The following is a 24185-nucleotide window of genomic DNA, read 5'->3' as shown; positions in this document are numbered from 1 at the left end:
GGGGGGGGGGGGGGGGGGGGAAATCAGCAACACAGACACATATCAATACAAAGCTAGTCTTCCTGTAAAACACTGTAGTAGCCGCAAGCAGTGACATCACATCACCGCCCCTCGTCCAGGTGGCATTCATTCATAAACATACCAGGCGTTTGTTAAATGGCCCCTGTGCGACTCTGAGGGGAATTTATCAAAACTGGAGCAGACAAAATCTGGAGCAGCTGTACATGGCAACCAATCAGCTTCTCTCTTCAGTTTGTTCAGCTAAGATTTGAAAATAAAAGAGAGCTGCTTATTGGTTGCCGTGCACAGCTGCTCCAGATATTGATAAATTCCCCTCTCTGTGTTTTCACAGCAGAGGGTAAGCTGCTCAGCGCAGCAGTACAGGACCCCTGAAGATTGCTGTAAAAGTACTATAGGCGCCGTGGCTACAATAGTGTTTTACAGGATCTTTGTGAACCTACCAGGTACACTGCCAAAAAAAAAAAAATCACACAATCCACACTTCACCAAGAAGTAGTGATGATTGGAGAGTCGGATCACTGCATAAAGTCTTCTCCAGCACATCTCACAGATTCTCAGTGGAGTTAAGGTCTGGACTCTGTGGTGGCCAATCCATTTGTGAAAATTATGTCTCATGCCTCCTGAACCACTTTTTCACAATCTGAGCCCGATGAATCCTGACATTGTCATATTGGAATATGCCAATGTGCCATCAGGGAAGAAAAAATACAATGGAAAAACCATTGGATGGAAAAACCTGGTCATTCAGTATACTCGGATAGGCAGCTGACCTCATTTTTTGGGCACATAACTTTGCTGAACCTAGACCTGACCAACTGAAGCAACCCCAGATCATAAAACTGCACCCACAGACTTGTATGGTAGGCACTAGGCTTGATAGATGCAAGAGTGATGCTTGATTTGCCCATCACTCTAAAACAGGACCACATGTCCAATCTTTATGCTCCCTAGCAAACTGAATCATTTCTTCCCCAATTATCTTCAATGATGAGTGGTTTTCTTAAGGCTACACAGCTGATTAGTCCCAATCCCTTGAGTTCTCTTCACAATGAGTGTGGAAATGCTTTTACGTTCACTATTAAACATAGCTGTGAGTTCTACTGTTGTTTTTTTACGATTTCATTTCACCCAACGTATATGTGATCTCCGATCACGATCATTTAAGATTTTGTTCCGACCACATTTCTTACTCGATGATAATGGTTCACCACTATCCCTCCAGGTTTTAATAATACGTTGAACAGTTCTTAACCCAATTTCAGCAATAACTTTAGTGGTTTCCTTTGCAGGCCAATAATTTGACCCTCCTTAAACAGAGTTACATCTTTTCCACCACCACAGGATATGTCTTCTGACATGGTTGTTTAAGAACTGTGAAGCTACTCACTGCATCAGGGTTAAATAACTTGATGTCAGATGAAAATATTAATCACTGCAGTAATTATCCAATGGAAGGCTCTGATCTATTTGCTTAGCTAAATCCACGTGGGGACTTTTTTTTGGTCAGGCAGTGTAAAATATATGTATACTTACATTGGGCCAAGCTGGACCAATGAAACTATACATAAACATTTATACCTGGAGGTCAGCTTTAAAATTCTGACTGTGTCTAATAATCACAAGAAAATAAATCCAATTTGTGTATTCTCAGGCTAACAGGACAATTCTGTGTGTAGCCTCAGCTATACCCCACTACACCCAGTTCATGGTAGGTCAACATTCTGTAGCTTTTACAGTGTGTTTAGTGTAAGATCCATGAAGGTATTTTGGGGATCTTCCTCCATGTGTGGGAACGTGAAGCACACCATCACAAACACACTGGAAATGTAATGCATAATTCACAATATGTTTTATATAATTAACCTACACAGAATATCCCCAGCTCTCAATTCTTAAACAGCTCCTGAAATACACAAAGAAAAAAGAAAAAAACTTGGCAATAACCATATTAGCTAAAATGTCAATTACAATATCCTGAAGCCAATTTTTTAAGTGAATACTCAGTTTTGTGTTGGTGTTAATTGTATAACCTTTGCATTCTTTCATTTCAAAAGGATCCTCAACATACTGTATAACTAAAATCTATAAAGCTTGTTCCACTGTGCCCTACTAAGCAACAAGTGAAACCAATCAGTGAGCTAGTAATGCTATTTAGGCTGCAACAACTAAATCGATTATTGAAAAAGTTGTCAACGTTTTCAAATCATCGATTAATCGGCTTTCGATTAGTTGGCCCTGTTCACGGCTCCACACACGCGGCGCACCTCCTCCATATCCACGATCGGCACAGGGATGCGTGGAGAGACGCAAGGAGGAGCAGGTGTGGGGGGATGACAGCCGCCGATAAACAGGCCCGATCTCAGAAGCAAGTTGCTGGAAGACTGCTCAGCTAAGCGTGTACTTTCCCACACATGGTGCTCTAATGCTATAATGTACTATTGCTGGGATTTGTTGTATTCCTCTATAGCCGGTGCCATTCTGCATTCATTTGCTCTATAATTTTACTATATTGCACACCACATTTTTTTTTTTTTTTTTTTTACTTCCACCGCTCCATGCTTGCTCCTGTGATGGACTACAATCTCAATACAAACTAGTAGTCCCATCACTGGAGCCATTTTTAAAAATGTATTTTATTTTTTATCCGATTAAATCGAACTTAATAAAAATCAGTAAACGAAATCGATTTTGAGAATAATCGTTAGCTGCAGCTCTAAATGCTATCCAGCAAACACTCCAGCTGCAATCTTCACTAAATTTACATTAATATGAGCCATCTGCGACCAGAATTAAGATAGCACCCTCATTGAAGCCTTTATCAATTCTCTCCGCCTCCTATATTATATTCAAGCTTTCAGGCAGGTTTAAATATGATTGATGACTGTGCCAGTAGTGACCTTTTTACAACAGGCTTTCTTCATGCGAGAAAAAATAACCTGCAGTAGGCTGTTTGGAAACATTTTCGCCCGGTGCCCGCGCCCCTGCTGCACCCCCGGTTGTTACGCCACTGCTTATACATACTAGCAGTGGAATCAATCCCTGTATTGAAAGGCTAATACACTGTTTTTCTAGTTCAACCCATTGTCTAGTTTCAAAAATATAAGCATTAGTCATTCTTCACGAGTACACTTTTACAATTCAGCTATCACCAACCCTGCTGGCAGTATATTAGTCTGAATATTCTCACCATAAATGGCCTTTCTAAAGATTGGTGGGCATTCCCCACTTCAGTATACAGTGGATGAGTCCTTGTCACCTGGACAGTCCTTGTTCTGGAAACCTCCAATATATTTTTAAAAATGTAATAAAATATTACATTATTTAATCTTAAGATGTCTTTATCTAATGAGAACCTCCTTGTCATTCATTATAATTTACATCCTCCATTCCCCCAATCAACACCCATCCTAAAACCCTTAACAGCCAATCGGATCATCTCCCAAGTACCACCTATTTGTCCACTGAGTAATCCATGTAGCATGAATGTAGTGTTTGGCTCTACTTCTCATGCTAAAAGCAGCACAGTGCGTATAGTTAAAAGGCTGGACTGAAAATAAATAATATCCTTGCTGTTTACCGTTTGTCTCTGCGATCCAGGCAAGTAGTGGTATTCTGTATCTGAGGTACCAATAGGTGGGAGCAGATTATTTCGGTTGAATGGAACTGGGGAGCAGGACAGCTGGTCATTTGCAGTCTGACTGTCCTCAACAAAATATATAAGACATTTGCTGTAAATTAAGTTCAGCTAATACATTCTTCACATTTAATTTCTAAATATGGTTTCTTAAATAATACTCTACACCAAAAAAACAATAACTACATTAAAAGGAAAAAAAAGACTTCTAGGACCCATTCATATCAGTGTGCTGCGGTAATGCGCTGTGGTGCCATTCACAATGAAACACAGTGCACCACAACTCACAGTAAGGCACTACGTGCATAGTGGTGTGCTTTAGCAAAAATGCAGCAGGTGTGATTTTTGGTCTGTCCATTCAAATCGATGAGCTGCCTTAACGCATGCACCTTAATGTGTGGCATAAGACGCTTGCGTTACATACACTACATTAGATCTTACTGGTGTAACTGGACCTTTAAGCCTTTAGTTCTTGGGATTTTGAGCCCCTACAGCAAAATAACCTTATTTTAATACAAAAGGAAATGCTTTTTTTTCAGTGCTACATAATATAATGATGAAAGGTTTCTTTTAACTTGCCCCCAAGGCCTCTAGTCTTGGGGGCAAGTTTGACTATAGGGGCCTAAACTGTGAAAGAGTATTCTGTTACGAAGCAAAAAAGGAAATGGTACCGGAAAAAAAAAAAAAAAAAGGGTAATGATGCCACTTGGGCAGCAGATACCAATAGCCTTGATACGTACAGTCGTGTTCCCCTGATGACTTCTTCCATTTTTGGTGTACAGGACCTGGAATTATTAGGGTTATTGTTGATTGGGTGAAGGGTTCGTGGAGGGTTCCGCCGTCTTGCTGAAGGGACATTATGAGACAATGAAGAGGAACTGTGTTCCAGTGGTCGGCCTGGCCGTGGTTTCCCAGAGATTACAGCAGCAGAAGTGGGTCTAATGGGTGGCTTGTCATCAGAATCTCTATAAAAACCAGCAAAAAAGAAAAAAAAAAAAAAAAGTCAGGATTACATGACAGAAGTACAAATCATTCACACAGGTACATGTAAAGAGGAATGTGTCGGACCTTAAAAGGCACATTCCACCTTTGCAAGTATGTAATAAATGCAGCCACATATATACAACATGCACATTTATTTAATTTTAAAGTCTGCAGAGCAATGTAATTGTAATCAATGCGTCCTGGATGCAACGCACAGTCTCCTGCATTCTTTACTCCAAGCCCCAGGTCTCTACAGAGGTATGGATATTCCGTTATGGGGCTGGAGGAAGTAATCAACGGACTACAAGTGCAGCGACATCACTGCACTTGTGCTCCATTGATATATGCGAGTTCCAACTGCTGCACAGTGTAGTCCTTTTCCAGTCATCCATTTCATTTCAAGGAGCTGAAAAAGATCATTTGCTCAACAATACACTCATATACATATGTAGCACTTAATAAAGCAGTTTATGTGCCAAATAAATATCATTTTGCCCTTTAGGAGGTTAGAAGAGCAGGAAACCTAAAGACTGCATTCTTTACCCCAAGCCCCAGGTCTCTACAGGAGGTATGGATATTCCGTTATGGGGCTGAAGGAAGTAATCAATGGACTACAAGTACAGTGACATCACTGCATTTGTGCTCCATTGATATATGCAAGTCCATCAACTAAAATGTTTATAGACAATTATGAAAAGATGACAAGACTCACAGGACTTTGTCCATAAGATGGAGATTCCTCTGCTGTAAAGGGATTCCATGAATCATCATTAATTCATTGAGGTTACGTTGATTCACGATGCTTCCTCCTTGAGAACGATTGGCCTGCAATCCATAGCAAGGTATTAGCCTTACAGTCTTAGACACTACAGGGTGATGCTATCTAGATTAAAAAAAACATTTCCAACCTGAAAATATGCAAAGATGAGCACGTGGTCATTAACGTTTTTGAAATGAATCATGTCATCAGCACACCAAGATACTCAGAGGCATGACCACGGACTCACAGCTTTGCAGAACATGTCAGCAGGGTCACAATACTGTACAGGTCATTAATATAAGTTGGAATTGTAACCTAGTGTGCTGCTGAAATTTAAAGGGACATGTAAACATTCCTATAATAAAGATTATATGATTTGATGTCAATTTGATTTTACTTCTCATTTTTTGGAAGGTTATTTTTTACATTATAAAATAAATGAAAGATGATCCTTTGTATTTTATTCCTTTAACATGGGAGTAGAAGCAGCTGCACATCACTAACCACATGTGATTAAAGAAGATTTTTAGTAAATACATACGTGGGAGGATCTCCCTTTCTTTTTTTTCCTTGAGACGTGGCTGCACTGTAAGCACTAGAACATATAGGAGCCCAAAGAAGAGATAGCAGGCAGAAAGAGAACAGAACACAATGAATGTAAAGAAGTTAAGAGAACTTAAAGAAGAGGCAGAACAGGAACAAACACACAGAAACCCAACAGAACACAGGCAGAAATGGCGAAAGCACAAAAAGTATAGCAAATCTGTTGTCTGAAGCCAATTTAGGGACACGGGCGGTTTTACTGAATGTAACACAAATAGCCCACAGTGAGAATAAGTTACATTTTATTGTGAACCTTCTTATAAAATATATTCTCAGCAATACTGTAGCATTTATGTATCAGTCAACTGGGCAACGATCAATTTATCACAAGATGATGTCCTTAACATTTAGCCCCCATTTGCACCTTGGCGCTTTGTCATACACAAAACAAAACGCTCAGCACATGAATTCCCATTGATTTCAATGGCACCCATTCACACCGGAGCGTTTTGTCCCAAGCTGCAAAACACCCGTCACCGGAAAAAGTTCCAGAGCTTCTTTTGGGTGTTTTGTAGCACGTTTGGCTCCATAGACTTCAATGGAAAAGCCTGAAAAACCTGCAACACAAGCGTTCTGCATATTTCTGTGCGTGTTTTTGCACACGTTTCTACATTGACCCCCAATGTCAAAGACGCACGCCATCATGTGCATGCGTGTAACATGACTCCAGCAAACTGAAATCTAAGTAGTTGCTATAGTTTATTGCACTGTGCACATCCTCCCTACACTGGACACTACATAAGCCTGAAAATGGTGTTCTACCGATATCATGTTCTCCAGATAGAGGTATTTCAGTCTGCAGATGAATGTAAAGCACAGCACAAAGGGACTGCTAATAGTTTGTTTCAGTTTTACTGCCAAAAGTGCCATTATCACAGAAAATGTAATTTGGTCTCTGTATGTCGTTAATACATAAAATTGTAGTAATTAGCATACAAATTATCTTTAATGTCATAAGCCTGAATTATATATTTCTCCACATTTACACACAGACTGAGCTGTCCAGCAAAAGTGATGGTGACAGGAGACAAACAGCACTGCCAATAGTGCTTACAACAGTTACCGTTTCAATCTTTTAAAAAAAAAAAAAAAAAAAATGTTGATGTGACTGATAAAACACTTCTGGCAATTACAGTTTGTTCCTACCCTTGTCACCGTTACTTTTGCTGGACAGCCAAGTCTGTATATAAATGTGGAGCAAATCAAAAATCAAAAAGTGCAATAAAAAAATAATTCATATATGGAATGCTATAGCTGCAAGTAATTACCATGCATGGTAATTAGGACATAATCATCTTTGTGACAGCCATGCTTTTGAAAATGCTGCAGTTATTCCCAATGCGGGGATAAAATACAGCCATTCATTTCAGCAGCTAGTTGTAAAGATACAATCATCATGTCAAAGTGGGATTACTCTTACCACATTGGGGGAGATGGCAGGAATTCTGGAATGTGGAACAGGAGGTAGAACCAATGGAAGACGCTGGAGAGGAGCATATGGATTAAGAGACTCCACTCTAGTGGTTTTAATTGCTGTGTCATGTGTGTCATCATCTGCAAAATAATATAGTTATCTTTAAATCAACAAGCAAATAAAGCCATTTCTATATAAAAGACTTACATGCAGACGTAAATTCTGAACATAAATTTAAAGGATGACTTTACGGTGTTATGAAATGTGCTTGTCCATGTTATAAAGCTCTGTGTATTTTGTTAATTTAATGTCTTTTAGTATCAGGAGCCATAAATGATGATTTCTATATAGCACTGTACTTTGAGGTAGATGCAGAATAAGGGCAGCCCAGTATCATTTTAGCTAAGGCACTATCACCGCCCGAAGGACAGGTAAATAATAATAATTATTATATTATTATTCTTTTAAAGGCGGACTTTAAATCATTTCTTTTCTAGTGACATGGCCACTTTAACACAGACATCAAGTCTAAAAGGCAAACATATACACTCCCCACAGACGCCAAGTCTAAAAAGGCAAACATATACACTCCCCACAATATAGCCAAAAATGCAACAAACTGTGCAGAAAAACCTTACATTTAATTTTTTTTTTTTTTAAATGGACCCGGGCACTTCCTGGTCACAAGCATCCGAGGCAACTCATGGCTTCCAAATGCATCATGGGAGATTATGTCAAGCTGCCATCCTGTAAGCTGTCCAGCCCTCCTCCCTAGCTACACAGGGAGCAATCTTGGATAATCCTCTGCATGCCTTGGCCTCCAATTAGTAAAAGAGGCAGAAAGGTATGCCATCAGGCTCCATGACTCTATTGTAATGCTGCATTTCTGCATAGTTACATCTTCTGGACTCTGTATTTAAAATGCTGCACAGAGTAGTCACTTTCCAGTCATCTATTTCATTTCAAGGAGCTGAACAAGATCCTTTGCTCAACATTACACTCATATACATATGTAGCACTTAATAACGCAGTTTATGTACCAAATAAATATAATTTTGCCCTTTAGGAGGTTAGGAGAGCAGGAAACCTAAAGACAGCAGTCTCCCAATATAGATCTGAGAGGCAGTGGGCTGCCTGGGCTGCTTTTGACCAGTGCTGGATATAATGATTTTGTATTTATCTTCAATGTGTAGTTTTCTGGACAATCTATTGTATTTTGGCTATACAAATATGAGGTTTAGATTTTAGATCTTCTTAAACTACAGTGATGTTTTGATGTGTATACTGAGCATAGTGGCAGACTTTCACGACACTCACCAGTGATTGATTCTTCCCAGTATCTGAAAATGAGCTCCTCCAAACAGCTAACTGCTTCCCTCCAGACATCATCGAACAGACAGGCCAGCACAGCCTCTTTTTTGCAGTACTGTGGGGAAATAGGTGGGTAACCCATCTTCAGGCTGTCCAAAGACATTACTCTGTGCCATTCGAAGAGCTCATCATCCCTAAAAAAAAAAATAATAATAATAATTTGTCTATTTGTTTATCTGTTTGCAGCAGCCAGAATAGAAGTAAATCATTTGTCATGTAATTCTGACAAGAAATAGTCATGTAAATAAAACTTTTTAAATGTGTGAATGTTGAGACATGTTTAAGGTTGTTCTGGAGTAGCAGGATCATATTGCTGCCATGTTACCTGCCAGCAAATCATTTTTCAGTGACAATATCTTACTTATCTCGGCTGTCAAAGGCAAAATATTCTTCCATAATGCCATCTGACATGATGACACCTACAGCATCCTCTTCGTCTTCTTCACCAGAGAGGGAAAAGGACACCAGGGTGCTGTAGTCACTAGTTGTGGAGAGAGGGAATCTTGTACCATAAATACCCAGCCTAAAAAAAAACAAAAAAACAAAAAAAAACACAATATTAAATTAGGGCACTTCAAACTACTAGGATATCATTTTTTCACATACTTAAGTGCATGGTGCATTAATAATCTGTTTCCGTAGGTATTCTCCTCCCCAACTCACTGCATGCTGCACAGGGACACCTACACTATATGGCTAAATGTTTTTGGACACCTGGCCATTACACTTGTATCATCTTGCTATCCCAAAACCATGGCTTGGAGTTGTCCCCCCAACCTTCTTTGCAGCTAAAAACAGCCTACACTCTTCTGGGAAGGCTTTTCACAAGCATTTGGAGTCTGTGGGAATATGTTTGCATTCAGTCAAAAAAAAGCATTTAGGAGGTCAGGTACTGATGTTGGACAAAAAGACCCGGATCGCAACTCGCATTTCATTTAATCTCTCGGGAGCTCAGTAGGGCTCAGGTCAGGACTCTTTGCAGGCCACTTGAGTTCCTGTACAAGAAACTTATCAAACCATGTCTGCCTGTTATTGCCTTTGTGCACAGGAACACAGAAATGCTGAAACAGATAAAGCCTTTCCCAAACTTTTGGCCCAAGTTTGGAAATGCACAATTGTAAAAAAAAAAAAAAAAAAGTGTTAGATCCTGTAGATTTAAAAGAACTATGGGATTAAGGCTTTTCCCCATAGTTCTTCTTAGGGTAACGGGATGACACAAACTAGTGTCCTCCCGTCACCCTAGGCTCAGTATACCGCGAGCTGTAGCTGCTGCTCGCGGTATACTGAGACGCCGCAGCTGAAGCGGATCCCGACAATTGTGCCAGGATCCGCCCAGCTGCGTGACTGACAGCTGGCTCTGCCTATCTAGAGGCAGAGCCAGCTGTACCTGCCCCCTCCCCCGTCCGTTCCGCCAGTCAGCGCTGGTGGATCGGAGCAGGGAATCCAGCCCCTCCTCTGTCACGGCAGAGAGCTGTGACAGGATCGAGAGGTGAGCGAACGCCGGTATGTGTTCGCTCACCTCCCGATCTACTGAGCCGACCTGTGAGAGTCTCATTGTCACAGGTCGGCTAGAACTATGAGGTGAGTGAAAAGCACTCACCTCATAGTTCTCTTTTAACAGTACCCTTCACTGGAAACATCTTAACACAATTTTTAGAACATGAAAATATGAGGAATGGCATATTGTGTAAATAATTAATCCCTTGTTATATCAAATCAGCCATTTGCAATAAACATTTTCATCAAAGCCTCAAAATAGTTATTTACTCATACAACACTCACTCATTGGAATCTCTTCCATGGGTTGAAATGTAGGCTGTAGAAGAAGCAGCTTCTGAGGGCTGACTAGAATACCATCGGTACCCATCTTCCACTGGAGCCACTGTCTGCCTGCCTTGTATTCTAAAATATCAAACATTGATCAGAATAAGCACAGACAGAGAGGAGGAGAGCTCTCAAACAAAAAGAAAACAGAGTAAAAACTAAAAGGTTATATTGCAAACACGGTTCACTTTTGTAGATATAGTAAATGAGTTAGTTTGTTTACAATGTAGTGTTAGATTAAGAAAAAGACAGCCAAGTCAAGTCTGCAAACACAGTGAAATACCGCAGATGTGGGAAGGATGACATCCATTGATGGCACTCTTCTTGTAGACCTTCCACCAATGTACTGGCTTTCTGTTCATAAAGCAGCTCATCAATCTGCTTGAAAATCTTTTGCACCTGTCGTGTTGCGGCTTTGTCAAACTCCTATGAAAAGAAAAAAAGTAGCTCATACCACAAGTTCCATCTAAAATGGCTACAAATGTGTATGTGATTTCAACTGTTACTGGAATATCCCTATCCTTAGTTCCCATAATAAAAAAATGTTAAACATATTATAAATGTACTTTCTAATATAAAAACACAAAGAAACATTCTAAATCCTGTTATACACATGTTATATGTGCTTTCTTTCTGTCCACTAAAGTCATTAGCTAAAGCACCCTTTCTACAGCCACAACTAGATTTTATAATAATATAAGCAGGGCTCAGAATTTCAAGTCCTGAGCTCCTAGCCAGGCATCAAGAGTTACTCGCCACCAGTTGTCCCAACTAACCCCTACCCTGGCCTTAACTCCGCCAGGTCAGCAGTGTGATGCAGAGTACAGAGGCCAGCAGTGCGACGCACAGTACTGAGGCCAGCAGTGAGACGCACAGTACAGAGATTAGTAACCACGCAGAGTGCAGAAGTCAGCGGTGTAATGCAGAGTACAGAGGTCAGCGGTATGACGCACAGTACAGAGGTCAGCAGTACAGAGGTTAGTAATGTAATGCACAGTACAGAGGTCAGCAGTATGATGCACAATACAGAAGTCAGTAATGCAACGCATAGTACAGAAGTCAGCAGTATGACGCATAGTGCAGAGGTCAGCGGTGTAAGGCAGAAAGAACAGGGGCTTACAGTGCACATAGCTGATCTGATTCAGGTGCCCTCTTGGTGGTGGTGGTGGTGGTGGTGGTGGTGGGTACAGAGAAGTATCTTCCATGTACCGAGGGGAAGCCTCTCTTCAGGTCCCGCGCTGAATACATTTCCAGCTGGTCAATAGTAGCTCTGCAGCCTTCCAGGTGATGTGGGCGGAGGAGTCGAAGTGAAGGGAAGAAAGCCAAACTGATTCTTCTTCTCGGCCGCTCTGTAGCTGCAGTGGCAGAGGAGGATAAGAGAAGGAAGAACTGACCGAGCGATCGCCGCTGCAGAAGCAGCAGTAGTTTGCATCCCTCCCGCAATTTTCACTCGCCAATTGCGAGGGGGAGAGTGGACATTTTGAGTCCTGATGCAATTTCCTGCTACCTGTACAAGACTACAAATCATAGGCCTCTTTCCTCTGTGTAGAAAAAGCATTGCATAAAATATAAAAACCTGACCCAAAACTATTATAGTTTTGCAGATTCAGTGTGCTTCCCTTTAAATTTCAAATCAACCAGTTACTGTACTTACATCAAAGCCCCAAGAGATAACCGAGCTGTTATCAGTGGACAGTTCAGCACAACTTTGAAATTCTGACCATGAAACCTCTGTGTCATTTCTCTGGAATTCAGAATTTTCGGAATCCTCGGATTTACTGGAAAAAAATATATATGTTCATTAATCTTGTCATATAAACAATTTAAGGATTAGTTACATCTTATTAACTGCTAATTTTTGCCTAGGGTCAAAAAAAAAAAAAAGCTATACTCACCTGATATTCCAAGCCAGCCGGCTCTTAGACCAAGAGTGTCTCTCCCCCTCCGTTGCAGCAGTCTAGGAATCCTCGTCCAAGTGTGTAGGACGTAAGGAAGCCAAGGGACATACTGCTGCAGCAGAGGCAGAGACAGGCTGGAGGGAGTGCTTTCGGCTCCAACGATCAGGTGAGTATAACTTTTTTTTTTCCCCTAGACAAAAAATGAGCAGTTAACCCTTGCAGTGTGGGAGTAGCCCCACTGTAAGGGTTAAAACAATGTTTACATTTCCAATCTGTTGGTTTAGTACATGTTATATATTATATAACCACCCATTTGCAGTTTGACATTTAAAAAGGTAGATGGTGTAGGATCCTCGCAAATAGAGCAATTTCCAGGGCAATCAAGGCTATGGATTTGGTGCTTCTAAAAATGGTGAAAACGCACAATCGGTAGAAGGCTGCATGCGATTTGCACTTGTGCAAACAGGATATGCAAACCAGCAAGTAAATATTCAATAAAACAGAAATCGTAATTAGTCTGAGAAGCATCGGATTTGCCCAAGCTGTGGTCAACCACAAACTACTTTGTTTAAAGCTCGCTATACCCCAGTAGAGGAAAAAAAATCATTTTCGGACCGCTTGTTCGATTTTCTAATAGTTAATGGAGTCAAATCAACCACCAAATGTATCCATAGAGAGGTGGAAAAAAACATTGAAGGAGCAAGATAGAAAATGAACAAAGTTCTAACAATGAATAAGGTTTCGCTCAGGAAACTCCATTTATTCCAAAATCGAATTTTAAAAGCAAGTCTCTGATGGCATTATCGAATGTTCTGATGAGATTTTTTCTATGAACATTCATACGCCAATCACTAGTATATGGCTAGCTTAACTGTACTGTATGTGTAGCCACACAAAGAAACAATAACATTCTGTACATTTATCTCACATGTATTTAATAGAGCTGATTTACTGATTTGTGTTCTAGCTTTTATCAGGCTCACTCTTCTGAAACCTAGATCACTATATTACTAACCAGTAGTGATGTGCGGGGGCTTGGTGCAAACCAAGTTTCGCCCATGCCCATGCCCATACTAAACAATCACTTGACAAACACTTCCTCCTAACTCAATCAGTTGTGGCAGAGGCATTCCCTGTCCCTTTTTGACATGTTGCTGCGGGACAGGTAATGTCCCAGCTGTAACTTATTCAGCTGTGAGGGGGCTGCGTCGATGACAGTTTTGCATGGACTTGCACATCTCTGCTGCACTTCACTATTGACCAGTACTTCTAATTTGCCTTTGGCCCTAAGCAATCCAGTTTTTACCTTTCATATTCGAAAGCTGCTACATATCGTTCACTGCCACGAGATGCGGGTAAAGCGTCTACTCTGTCTGGGGGAGGGTGATTCTCTGCAGCTTTGGCAAGTGTCTGATTTCTGAAAATATACACAAATATTCACAAAGAATACATTATTCAAATAACGGCTTTACAGGTTTAGAACACAAGAAAAAGAACATATACAGTATATTTCCTTGATCATATTACAACTTACAGGTTAATAGCATGGGGTATTGCTTACATTTTTTTTATATGTCAGCATCAATAATAATAATAAAATGAAATGACAGGATACATCCTAAAACATCTTGTACTTACTGAATGGCCAGAGATGCATATTAGCGTATAGCTTTTACTTGTACATATAAAAACAATAAATCTTTATTTAATTGCAGCAAAATATATACAGCCTGATCTGCTTAATTTGATTTAATGATCATGATATGGTCTTGTATCTCGCAGTAGTAGCTACTACCATCAATATGGTAGTAGCCAGATATACTCCTATCCCTCCACTAGAGTTTCATCCTTGCTTCCTGCACTACAAGCATGTTTCATCTGTGTTCCAACCTGTTCTGCCCCAGCATAAATGTTAAGTACCTTCTCCGTAGTATACCTGCGGCTCTGTCCAAGCCTGCTTCCAAAAGCAACAAACATTACATTTCCTACTAGTGTATTGAGATCGGGAAATGTCTCAGTGCCTGTGATTGGCGCTGTCAGCTTCCTGGCGGGCTCGGCACGAGGAGCTGCGGACATGCCTGAGCCCATCACTACCCAGGAGTACTGGATATTTCCTCTGGCTCCTAATGCAAAACCCAGCAGTGGGGGAGTGAAGGAAAAGGAAGTAAAAACTGAGGTGGGGGATTAAACCTGTTGCACTAAATAAGCAAAACACACATTTGCTTTACCCTGAACTCTAACACTTAATTTATCCCTTAAATCCCAACACTTCACCACAACCCCTAAACATCTACACATACAGTTTTAGACACCACGAGCACCCAGTCCAGATATATATATATATATATATATATAGAGAGAGATAGAGATAGAGAATATAGCTAGGAGGTAAGGTCCAGCAGAACTTTACATGGCCCTTGGTAAAATAAAGAGATAGAAGTGGTGACAAAAGGTACATAGGCAGCAGTACCAGCATGAGGCACAATGAAATTCCTTATGTAAGTGAAGGAAAGAAGAGAAAAGTATTTATTTACAATGCATAAAACTTACATTTGTATAATCTGTGATACTGGCTTTCTTTTGTATCTGGAAATCATTCTAGGACACAAGTCACTTATTCATGTCTCCACAATGCCTGCATTGTACAGAAATGTGCATGTTAGTTTGTATCTTTCCTTTCTCATTTTTAGAGCAACTCATTCACTTAGCTAATTAAAAAAAAGCTGTCACACAGTTAGTAAACAAAGACATGTGATTGCTATGTCAGTATATACATGTCATCACATGGCTTTCTTGATGATTAGGCCTCATTCACACTGCCGTACAATACGCTGCGTATATGCGCGTATTGTCCCATATGCAAATAAATGGCTCCATACACATAGCTGCGTATGGAGCCGTGTATTTGCCCTGTGTACAGATGCGCAAATACAGAATGGACCCAAGATGCGTTCGGGCAACGTATTTCTGCGTATTTTACCCGCGTACAGTTCATCAAAATTTCTATTACCAATGATGCATTCTGGGATTGCATCTAGTGCACGCAATATACAATTTTGCTCTTGCGTTGGGTGTGCATGAGTCCATAAAGTCACATGTGATTGCCATGTCAGCACTTTTTAGGCCTTTCTTCCTTTTTACATTTTAACCTGATGATCCATGATCCTGCTATCAACACACATCCTGTCCTAGGGTGACAATGCTCACTCACTGCATCTTTGGACCAGTGTTGTGCAATACACAGGGAGACATAAGAAATTTTTTAACACAACACAGTCTGAGTCTGAGTCTGCCCAAGCCCACTCAAAACTATGACCACAGTGGCATTCCCTTACACCTTTGTAATGTGTAGCTGCAGGGTTGGGAATGTGCATGCCACAACTGATTGGGCTGGAGTTGGTGGGGGTGGAATTTAGGTCGGTCATAGTTTTGAGCGGGCTTGGACAGACTGGGTTCACACCAAGCCCCAGCTCATCACTAACCTGTAAAAACACCCCCACTATACAAATGGATAACAACCTTGACTCCAGAGCTATCTATCCACTGCCCCAAACAGCAAGTAATTATGACCTGAGATCTTGTTGCTGGAGTTCCCAGGGTGTCTCTAATATGTGATAGATGACTCAGCCCACCAGACTCCACCTGGAACTGAGATATCATTTTGGGTAGTATGCTTTTTTTCATAAATACTCTCCCATAGAATGACATCCAGCTACATGTGCAGGACAGAGGCGCCGGATCTCTAATCCTGCCTCACTCATCCAGTACAGCGATCCTCCGCTCCACCGTTCATCCTCTGCCCTCTTCACTTGTTTATGTAGCCCTCTGGCTCCTGGCTGTGATAGTTACGAATGTTCGCCCACCTCCTGCTGTCAGGCCGCCGTCAGGACGCTCCATAGTCGTCATGACAGCCGGAAACATCATCTTATGCGCCACCGCCTGTCACATGTTCTTCCAGGAGGCGCTGTGTGATGACGTCACGCAGGAAAATACCCATAGATTGTCTTTAATGTGACAGTGCTGGATAATACTTGCGGAGAGAACCCGGTGCAGGTAATGGCTCAGAGGAGATTTACATGAAAGCCTCACAAATGATTATTTATTATGGAGTCGTAGTGTGCTTTTCTTTATTCCATGTTTATTTTCATTAGCACTTCACACTAAATACATGTTCTTATGTGACAGCTGTTGGCTCTTCTGCCCCTTATTTTTAAAAGTCTATATTTATCTCACCCATAGATCCCATCTATATTACCCCAACCAATGTTATCCCACCCATACCTTCCCTCTGTATTATCCCACCCATAGCTCCCCTCTATGTTATCCCACCCATAGCTCCCCTCTATGTTATCCCACCCATAGCTCCCCTCTATGTTATCCCACCCATAGCTCCACCTCTATGTTATCCCACCTATAGCTCCACCTCTATGTTATCCCACCCATAGCTCCACCTCTATGTTATCCCACCCCTATGTTATCCCACCCATAGCTCCACCTCTATGTTATCCCACCCATAGCTCCACCTCTATGTTATCCCACCCATAGCTCCCCTCTATGTTAGCCCAACCAATGTTATCCCACCTATATTATCCCATCCATACCTCCCCTCTGTATTATCCCAGCCATACCTCCCCTCTATGTTATCCCAGCCATAGCTCCCGTCAATGTTATCCCACCTATATTAGAGGATATCTAGTGTCAGGAAAAAGTCTTACATTATCACTTTTTGAAATTGAGGTATTATTAGCTTTTATTTGTTCAATGTTGGAAAATCAATCTTTATTTCAGAAATGGATAAGCAGCGAAAATTGTTGCTTGTGGAAGATTTTGTAGAATATCATCTTTTCCTGGTACCTGATGAACACAGTGATGCTGAGAAGCACAAACACATTCTGCTGCAATACATAGAGCAGATATTAGCCAAGCTTGCCCCTCTACTGGCTAACTACATCTGGCAAAACCAACCATTTAACCTCCGGTTAAAATCCAAGAAAGGTAAGTTTGCGCTTCTCCATGCCCATCTAGACACTTTGTTGTGTGTATTTACGTAGGTTTGCAGGGAAAGCGTGCGTGTGTGTGTGTGTGTGTACAGTGTTTGATTTCTTTCTTGCAGTCCTTGCAAATCCTTTTGTTGGTGGGAGCTTTAATTTGATTAGGGGCCCACCAGCTAAATGTATTTTATATATGTTATGTTTGGGTGGCTGTTCTCAAGTTGCGCTATGGGCTTCTATTCTGGGGACTCCATAAGAAATGTCTCCCTACCAATAGACCAATGTATGTGCCATGGCACGTAAGTGGTGATGTCATTCTAACTGGACTCTTTAAAATTGACTCTTACATATGTAATGTTTTAAAAACACTGTGATACTTTAAATAAGAACTCCCAGGTATGCAAAAAAATTAACCCTTTGCAGGGGGCTGCCCCTGGACTGCTAGTGTTCGTTTTTATTTAGGGGCTAAAAAAAATACTCACCTTATCCTCGTTCCCGCCTGGCTTCTAGACTGGTCCCCACAGCCTCTTCTCCGCTGGGCTCTGGCGGTCTAAGCCCTACTGACGTCATCATTTTTAATACAGGCCATTCACATGTATTTGACATGAGGACGCAAGGTACATTCCATAGTCGGAGCAGAGAGGTCACCTCCACAGGATTGAGGATCAGGTGAGTATATCTTCTTGATTCCGGCCTCAAGTGAAAAACAAGCGGTCAATCCTTGCAATGGGGGGAGGGGGGGCATCTGTCTTAGAGAATTGTAAGAGACTAGTTTGTGATTTAACATTCTGGAGTCCACTTAGAAATGAAAAACAAATCGCATAAGTTTCAGCTACTTTTGTTGCTAAGATTTGTTTAAGATTAAACTTAATAAAGTTCTTTCTCATTCAGGTGACTTTCCTGCTCATATTGGAGGAAAAACACATTTTGGTGACAACATTGAGGACGAGTGGTTTATTGTTTATCTAATCAAGCAAATTACAAAAGAGTTTCCAGAACTCACAGCCAGGTACTGTGTTTTCTATACTTGCTATTTTGCAATCATTCCTTCATGTTGTAAAGCTGCTCATTGAAAAATAATGTGGCACGTTTAAAGGAGAACTATGGGGTCAGTGTTTTTCCCCATAGTCTGTATAGCTTTAGAAAAACTGTCACATGACACTTAACAAAGGGTACCATATTTGGTATCTGCGAGTACTCGAGGAAAAGTATTGGTACTTGTCATTGGTCTGGAAAAAATGGTATCGGTGCAGCCCTAGGTTTTTTTGAACACCTGAGACCCCCAATAAGAGTGTACTATTTGTCAGCAAGGCACTCTCGATGGAAAGGGAGCCACCATGTGGGTGGGACTTATGTTCCAAATCTGAGACGTTGGGGCCTCCATAGCAGAAATGAAACTAATCTTAGATGTCTTTGGACTAGAGAAGTAATAGCAGCCATTTGCACCACCTGCTCTTAAATGTTAATTTTGAGTAAATTGCTGCTTTCTGCATTGAAACACTGAACGTAAGAGCTTTGATAATTCTGTCCTATAAAGGGTTGAAGACAACGACGGAGAATTTCTGTTGATTGAAGCAGCTGATATCCTGCCCAAGTGGCTGAAGCCAGAAAATAGCTGCAATCGGGTAAGCAAATATTTTTGTAATTATTGATATCTCCATTGCTCGGTGGTACATGGAAGGGGGGGAAAAAAACCGCAACAATTTATGCAAAAAAAAAAATAGATCAAAGTCCAAAACCAAAGAGATATACATTAGTCCCATCATAAAATGTAATCTAAATAAAACATTTTGGTTCCATACAGCATTCTGAATATTTGTAAAATATATATTTTTAATAGACATAACAATTTTACTTACACTATATGGACAAAAGTATTGGGACACCCTTCCAAATCATTGGATTCAGGTGTTCTGTGAAATTTCCTTGCTACTAAATATTCCACGGTCAACTGTTAGTGGTATTATAACAAAGTGGAAGCAACTGGGAACAACAGCAACTCAGCCACAAAGTGGTAGGCCACGTAAAATGACAGAACGGGGTCAGCGCATGCTGAAGCGACCAGTGTGCAGAAGTCGCCAACTGTCTGCAGAGTCAATAGCTACAGACCTCCAAACTTCATGTGGCCTTCAGATTGGCACAACAACAGTGCATAGAGAGCTTCATGGAATGGGTTTTCATGGCCGAGGAGCTGCATCCAAGCCTTACATCACCAAGTGGAATGCAAAGCATCGGATGTACTGGTGTAAAGCAGGGCTCAAAATTTCTGCTCGCATTTGGCAAGTGAAAATAAAATGAGGGTGAGTGGAAATTTTTGGGTCTCAAAGTACCGGTCTAAGGGGCAACTGCGGCCTGCGAACCGGTGCTATGTGGGACGCAGCAAGCTGACAAGTCAGGCACACGGTCGCAGACAGCGTGCCTGACTTGCGGGAGCAGCTACACGGTCTGCATCTCTGTCAGATGAAGACCGCAGAGCTGTTCCTGTCAGCTCCGGCTTCCTTCGGCTGGAGCTCTGACAGTTCTGAGCTTAGGCTGAAAGCAAGGATGTATTAGTGAGGTCTGCAGCAGACCTTACTAATCACCCCTGGAGCACCGGGGATCAATCCTCCACACAGCCTCCTCCATCTGCAAAGATGTGAGCAGGTGAGGGGACTCACGGGGGGAGTGTATTATTATTTTGTGCGATTAGGGATTCTGGTGTCAGGAACTTGTGTTTTCCCTAATCTGCCGTTTACAAGCGGCAACTATCATAAGATAAGAATTATCATAAGATCATTTAAGAGGGCGCGTTTAGGGGAGGAGTTAAGGCCGCAACAGGGTAGAGGTTAGGTGGGGCAACTAGTGGCAAGTAACTCTTTAGGCCAGGCTAGTAGCTCAGGAAATTTTGAGCCCTGGTGTAAAGCATGCCGCCACTGGACTCTAGAGAAGTGGAGACGTGTTCTCTGGAGTGACGAATCACGCTTCTTTGTCTGGCAATCCGATGGGCGTGTCTGGGTTGGCAGTTGCCAGGAGAACGGTACTTGCCTTACTGCATTGTGCCATATGTAAAGTTTGGTAGAGGGGGGATTATGGTGTGGGGTTATTTTTCAGGGGTTGGGCTTGGCCCTTAGTTCCAGTGAAGGGAACTCTTAAGGCATCAGCATACCAAGACATTTTGGACAATTTCATGCTCCGAACTTTGTGGGAACATTTTGGGGATGGCCCCTTCCTGTTCCAACAAGACTGCGCACCAGTGCACAAAGCAAGGTCCATAAAGACATCGATGAGTGAGTTTGGGGTGGAGGAGCTTGAGTGGCCTGCACACAGTCTTGACCTCAACCCGATAGATCATTACTTTTGCCACACTTTAATGTTTCAGATCATCAAACAAATTTAAATATTAGTCAAAGATAACACAAGTAAACACAACATGCAGTTTTTAAAGGAAGGTTATCATTATTATTATTATTATTAAGGGAAAACAAAATCCAAACCCACATGGCCATTTGTGAAAAAGTGTTTCCCCCCCCCTTAAAACATAACTTAACTCTGGTTTATCACACCTGAGTTCAATTTCTCTAGCCACACCCAGGCCTGATTACTGCCACACCTGTTCGCAATCAAGAAATCACTTAAATAAGACTTGACTGACAAAGTGAAGTAGACCAAAAAATCCTCAAAAGCTACAAATCATGCCGAGATCCAAAGAAATCCAGGAACAAATAAGAAACAAAGTAATTGAGATCTATCAGTCTGGAAAAGGTTATAAAGCCATTTCTAAAGCTTTGGGACTCCAGCGAGTGAGAGCCATTATCCACAAATGGCGAAAACATGGAACAGTGGTGAACCTTCCCAGCAATGGGCGGCCAACCAAAATTACCCCAAGAGCGCAGCGACGACTCATCCAAGAGATCACAAATGACCCCACAACAACATCCAAAGAACTGCAGAATCACTTGCCTCAGTTCAGGTCAGTGTTCATTGACTCCAACATAAGAAAGAGACTGGGCAAAAATGGCCTGCGTGGCAGAGTTCCAAGACGAAAACCGCTGCTGAGCAGAAAGAACATAAAAGCTTGTCCCTGTTATGCCAGAAAACATCTTGATGATCCCCAAGACTTTTGGGAAAATACTCTGTGGACTGACGAGACAAAAGTTGAACTTTCTGGAAGGTGTGTGCCCCACTACATCTGGCGTAAGAGTAACACCGCATTTCAGAAAAAGAACATCATACCAACAGTAAAATATGGTGGTGGTAGTGTGATGGTCTGGGGCTGTTTTGCTGCTTCAGGACCTGGAAGACTTGCTGTGATAAATGGAACCATGAATTCTGCTGTCTACCAAAAAATCCTGAAGGAAAAATGTGCGGCCATCTGTTCGTGACCTCAAGCTGAAGCAAACTTGGGTTCTGCAGCAGGACAATGATCCAAAACACACCAGCAAGTCCACCTCTGAATGGCTGAAGAAAAACAAAATGAAGACTTTGGAGTGGCCTAGTCAAAGTCCTGACCTGAATCCTATTGAGATGCTGTGGCATGACCTTTTAAAAAGGCGGTTCATGCTCGAAAACCTTCCAATGTGGCTGAATTACAACAATTCTGCAAAGATGAGTGGACCAAAATCCCTGCACAGCGCTGTAACAGACTCAATGCAAGTTATCGCAAACGCTTGATTGCAGTTCTTGCTGCTAAAGGTGGCCCAACCAGTTATTAGGTTTAGGGGGCAAACACTTTTTCACACAGGGCCAGGTGGGTTTGGATTTTGTTTTCCCTTAATAATAAAAACCTTCCTTATATACTTCTTGTCTTGTTCTTCCCTTTCCTCCTTTCTCTTACATTCCTCCGTCCCTTTTTCTGTTGCAATATTTTTATTAAAGTTTTCAGAGGCATAACAGTATAAAACAAACTGACATTTCCATGAATACAATCGTTCAGAGGAGAATAACAATCATACAACTTATGGTAAATAAAGATATTTTTCAAATGGTATAATTGTACTCTTATTCCCCCACACCCTTAAAATATGTGTATTAAGTGAGTCAAGGCACACTGGGCTTTACAGCCTAACCAAGGGCTCGGGAGAAGACGGTATGGATTGCCAGGAGAGGGAGAGAGGGAGGTCAACAGGGTAGGAAAAGAGGGGGAGCAGTGTCGGGTATAGTGGGGAAAAACAGGGGGGGAAGGACGACATCAACATCCTTATTAGTATTGGTAGCTTCAAGTAAGCGGGTAACTCCAGGTCGGACCCTTGATCGGTTCTCATGCTGCAGGGATAGTACCTCCCATTCCCAACATCCCTCTGGGCTCCATGTCATGTTGCGTGCCTAGATACCTCTGAAGCTATTTAGATCCATATTGGGGTGTTGGTGGAGAATCCAAGGTTCCCAGATGTGCAGGAACTTGGTTTGTGAATCCTCCAGGATACTAGACAGCCTTTCGTTCAACATGATATTGTCCAACCTACGTGTAAACTCCATATATGTTATTTGTTGCTTTTTCCAGTTTACACGATCTAGGGTCATACATTGTTCACCCCCTTATTATCAGTACAAGAGCGCTGTTTGTACGTTCTGTGAAGCAATGTAGCGAGCAGTCTATATATTTTGATCCAGAATCGGGTGGCCATAGGGCATTGCCACCAAATGTGTAGCATATCGCCCGGCTCCCGACCCTCCGTCCCTTTTTCTACCCCTGATGTGTATCTAAAAAACCCCTATGCACTACTCATGAACTGCAAAAAATTACAATGGGGGGGATTTATCAAAACTGAAGCAGACAAAAATCTGGAGCAGTGAAGATTTGAAAATGAAACAGAGAAGCTGATTGGTTACCATGCACAGCTGCTCCAGTCTTGAAAAATTCTCATCAATGTGTCTAGGGTAAACCAAAAGCGTTGCATTCAAAACCCAGAACAGTTTATTAAAATGTGTATTAAAAAAAGAGAAAAAAACCATGCATCATAATAAAACAATAAACTAAATCAAGTTGGACTCACCCCCCTAAAAAAAACACCCCTTAATCTCAAAATACAAAATCAAATAATGATCAGTATCCAACATTTTTTTTCTTTTTTTCCTGTTCAGGTGTTCTTTTACCATGGAAATTTATGTATCATCCCATTGCAGCAGGATGAGGGAGACCTGCCTGAGCCGTCATCCAATATGACTGTATTGCAAGCTCTGAAACTTCTTTCTGCACACCCCAATGGATTCTTGGCATCAGAGTCCATCACAAAGGCTATTGAAAGGCGAATTAAAGGGTAAATACTTGTATATTCATTTGTTATACACTGAGGATGGAAAAAGGCAGCTGCCATGTTATTCATAAAATGGGGAAAAAAATCTTTCTTGCCTCTTCAGTCACAGTTCAATTAGTTCCCTCGATCAGTCTCCTACAACATGAATTACACTTATTATAACTGGAGATAGACTGATTGCCTTTATTTGAAATCTATCATTTCACCTTCAGAAGAATTTCAATTTAGTTTGGTTGCCATGCCTGAAAGTTCCCTCAGCATCCCAACTGTATTTCGGTTATAAAGACCTCTGATATGCTTGTGTGTGTCTGCCAGGATCCAGCAGCTGGAAGAACATACAGAAGCAAGCTTTATTATGTAACAGAGCAAAGTATGATGATATAAAAACCTAACATATGGTAATATGAGAGACTTAAAGCACAGACTTGCAGACAAAACTTATTTTTTTTATT

The 24185-nt window shown here is 41.4% G+C and overlaps 2 protein-coding genes across 4 annotated transcripts in view; one reads left to right on the top strand and one right to left on the bottom strand.

Moving 5' to 3' along the window:
- FAM149B1 (family with sequence similarity 149 member B1) overlaps positions 1–16438 on the bottom strand; it is an 18400-nt gene extending 1962 nt beyond the window's left edge. Inside the window, exons 1-13 of the mRNA XM_018571408.1 lie at positions 16373–16438; positions 15060–15144; positions 13816–13926; positions 12266–12389; positions 10895–11037; positions 10570–10689; positions 9149–9310; positions 8734–8921; positions 7423–7556; positions 5352–5464; positions 4396–4620; positions 3599–3719; positions 1889–1924 (exon numbers count right to left, since the gene is read on the bottom strand). Coding sequence (XP_018426910.1) covers positions 1907–1924; positions 3599–3719; positions 4396–4620; positions 5352–5464; positions 7423–7556; positions 8734–8921; positions 9149–9310; positions 10570–10689; positions 10895–11037; positions 12266–12389; positions 13816–13926; positions 15060–15106 — 1506 coding nt within the window. The 5' untranslated portion in view covers positions 15107–15144; positions 16373–16438 and the 3' untranslated portion in view covers positions 1889–1906. The remainder of the gene's footprint in view (positions 1–1888; positions 1925–3598; positions 3720–4395; positions 4621–5351; positions 5465–7422; positions 7557–8733; positions 8922–9148; positions 9311–10569; positions 10690–10894; positions 11038–12265; positions 12390–13815; positions 13927–15059; positions 15145–16372) is intronic.
- Positions 16439–17299: 861 nt separating this feature from the next.
- Positions 17300–24185, top strand: part of ECD (ecdysoneless cell cycle regulator) — a 22825-nt gene continuing 15939 nt past the window's right edge. For all 3 annotated transcript variants that reach the window (XM_018571405.1, XM_018571403.1, XM_018571406.1), the window contains exons 1-4: positions 17300–17504; positions 18392–18509; positions 19038–19125; positions 23561–23736. In XM_018571405.1, the coding sequence (XP_018426907.1) occupies positions 17300–17504; positions 18392–18509; positions 19038–19125; positions 23561–23736 (587 nt within the window). The remainder of the gene's footprint in view (positions 17505–18391; positions 18510–19037; positions 19126–23560; positions 23737–24185) is intronic.

This window comes from Nanorana parkeri, unplaced genomic scaffold (assembly GCF_000935625.1).
Source record: "Nanorana parkeri isolate BGI_ZX_2015 unplaced genomic scaffold, ASM93562v1 scaffold1750, whole genome shotgun sequence".
NCBI classification, from domain to species: domain Eukaryota; kingdom Metazoa; phylum Chordata; class Amphibia; order Anura; family Dicroglossidae; genus Nanorana; species Nanorana parkeri.
This window is presented reverse-complemented; position numbering and strand designations above follow the sequence as displayed.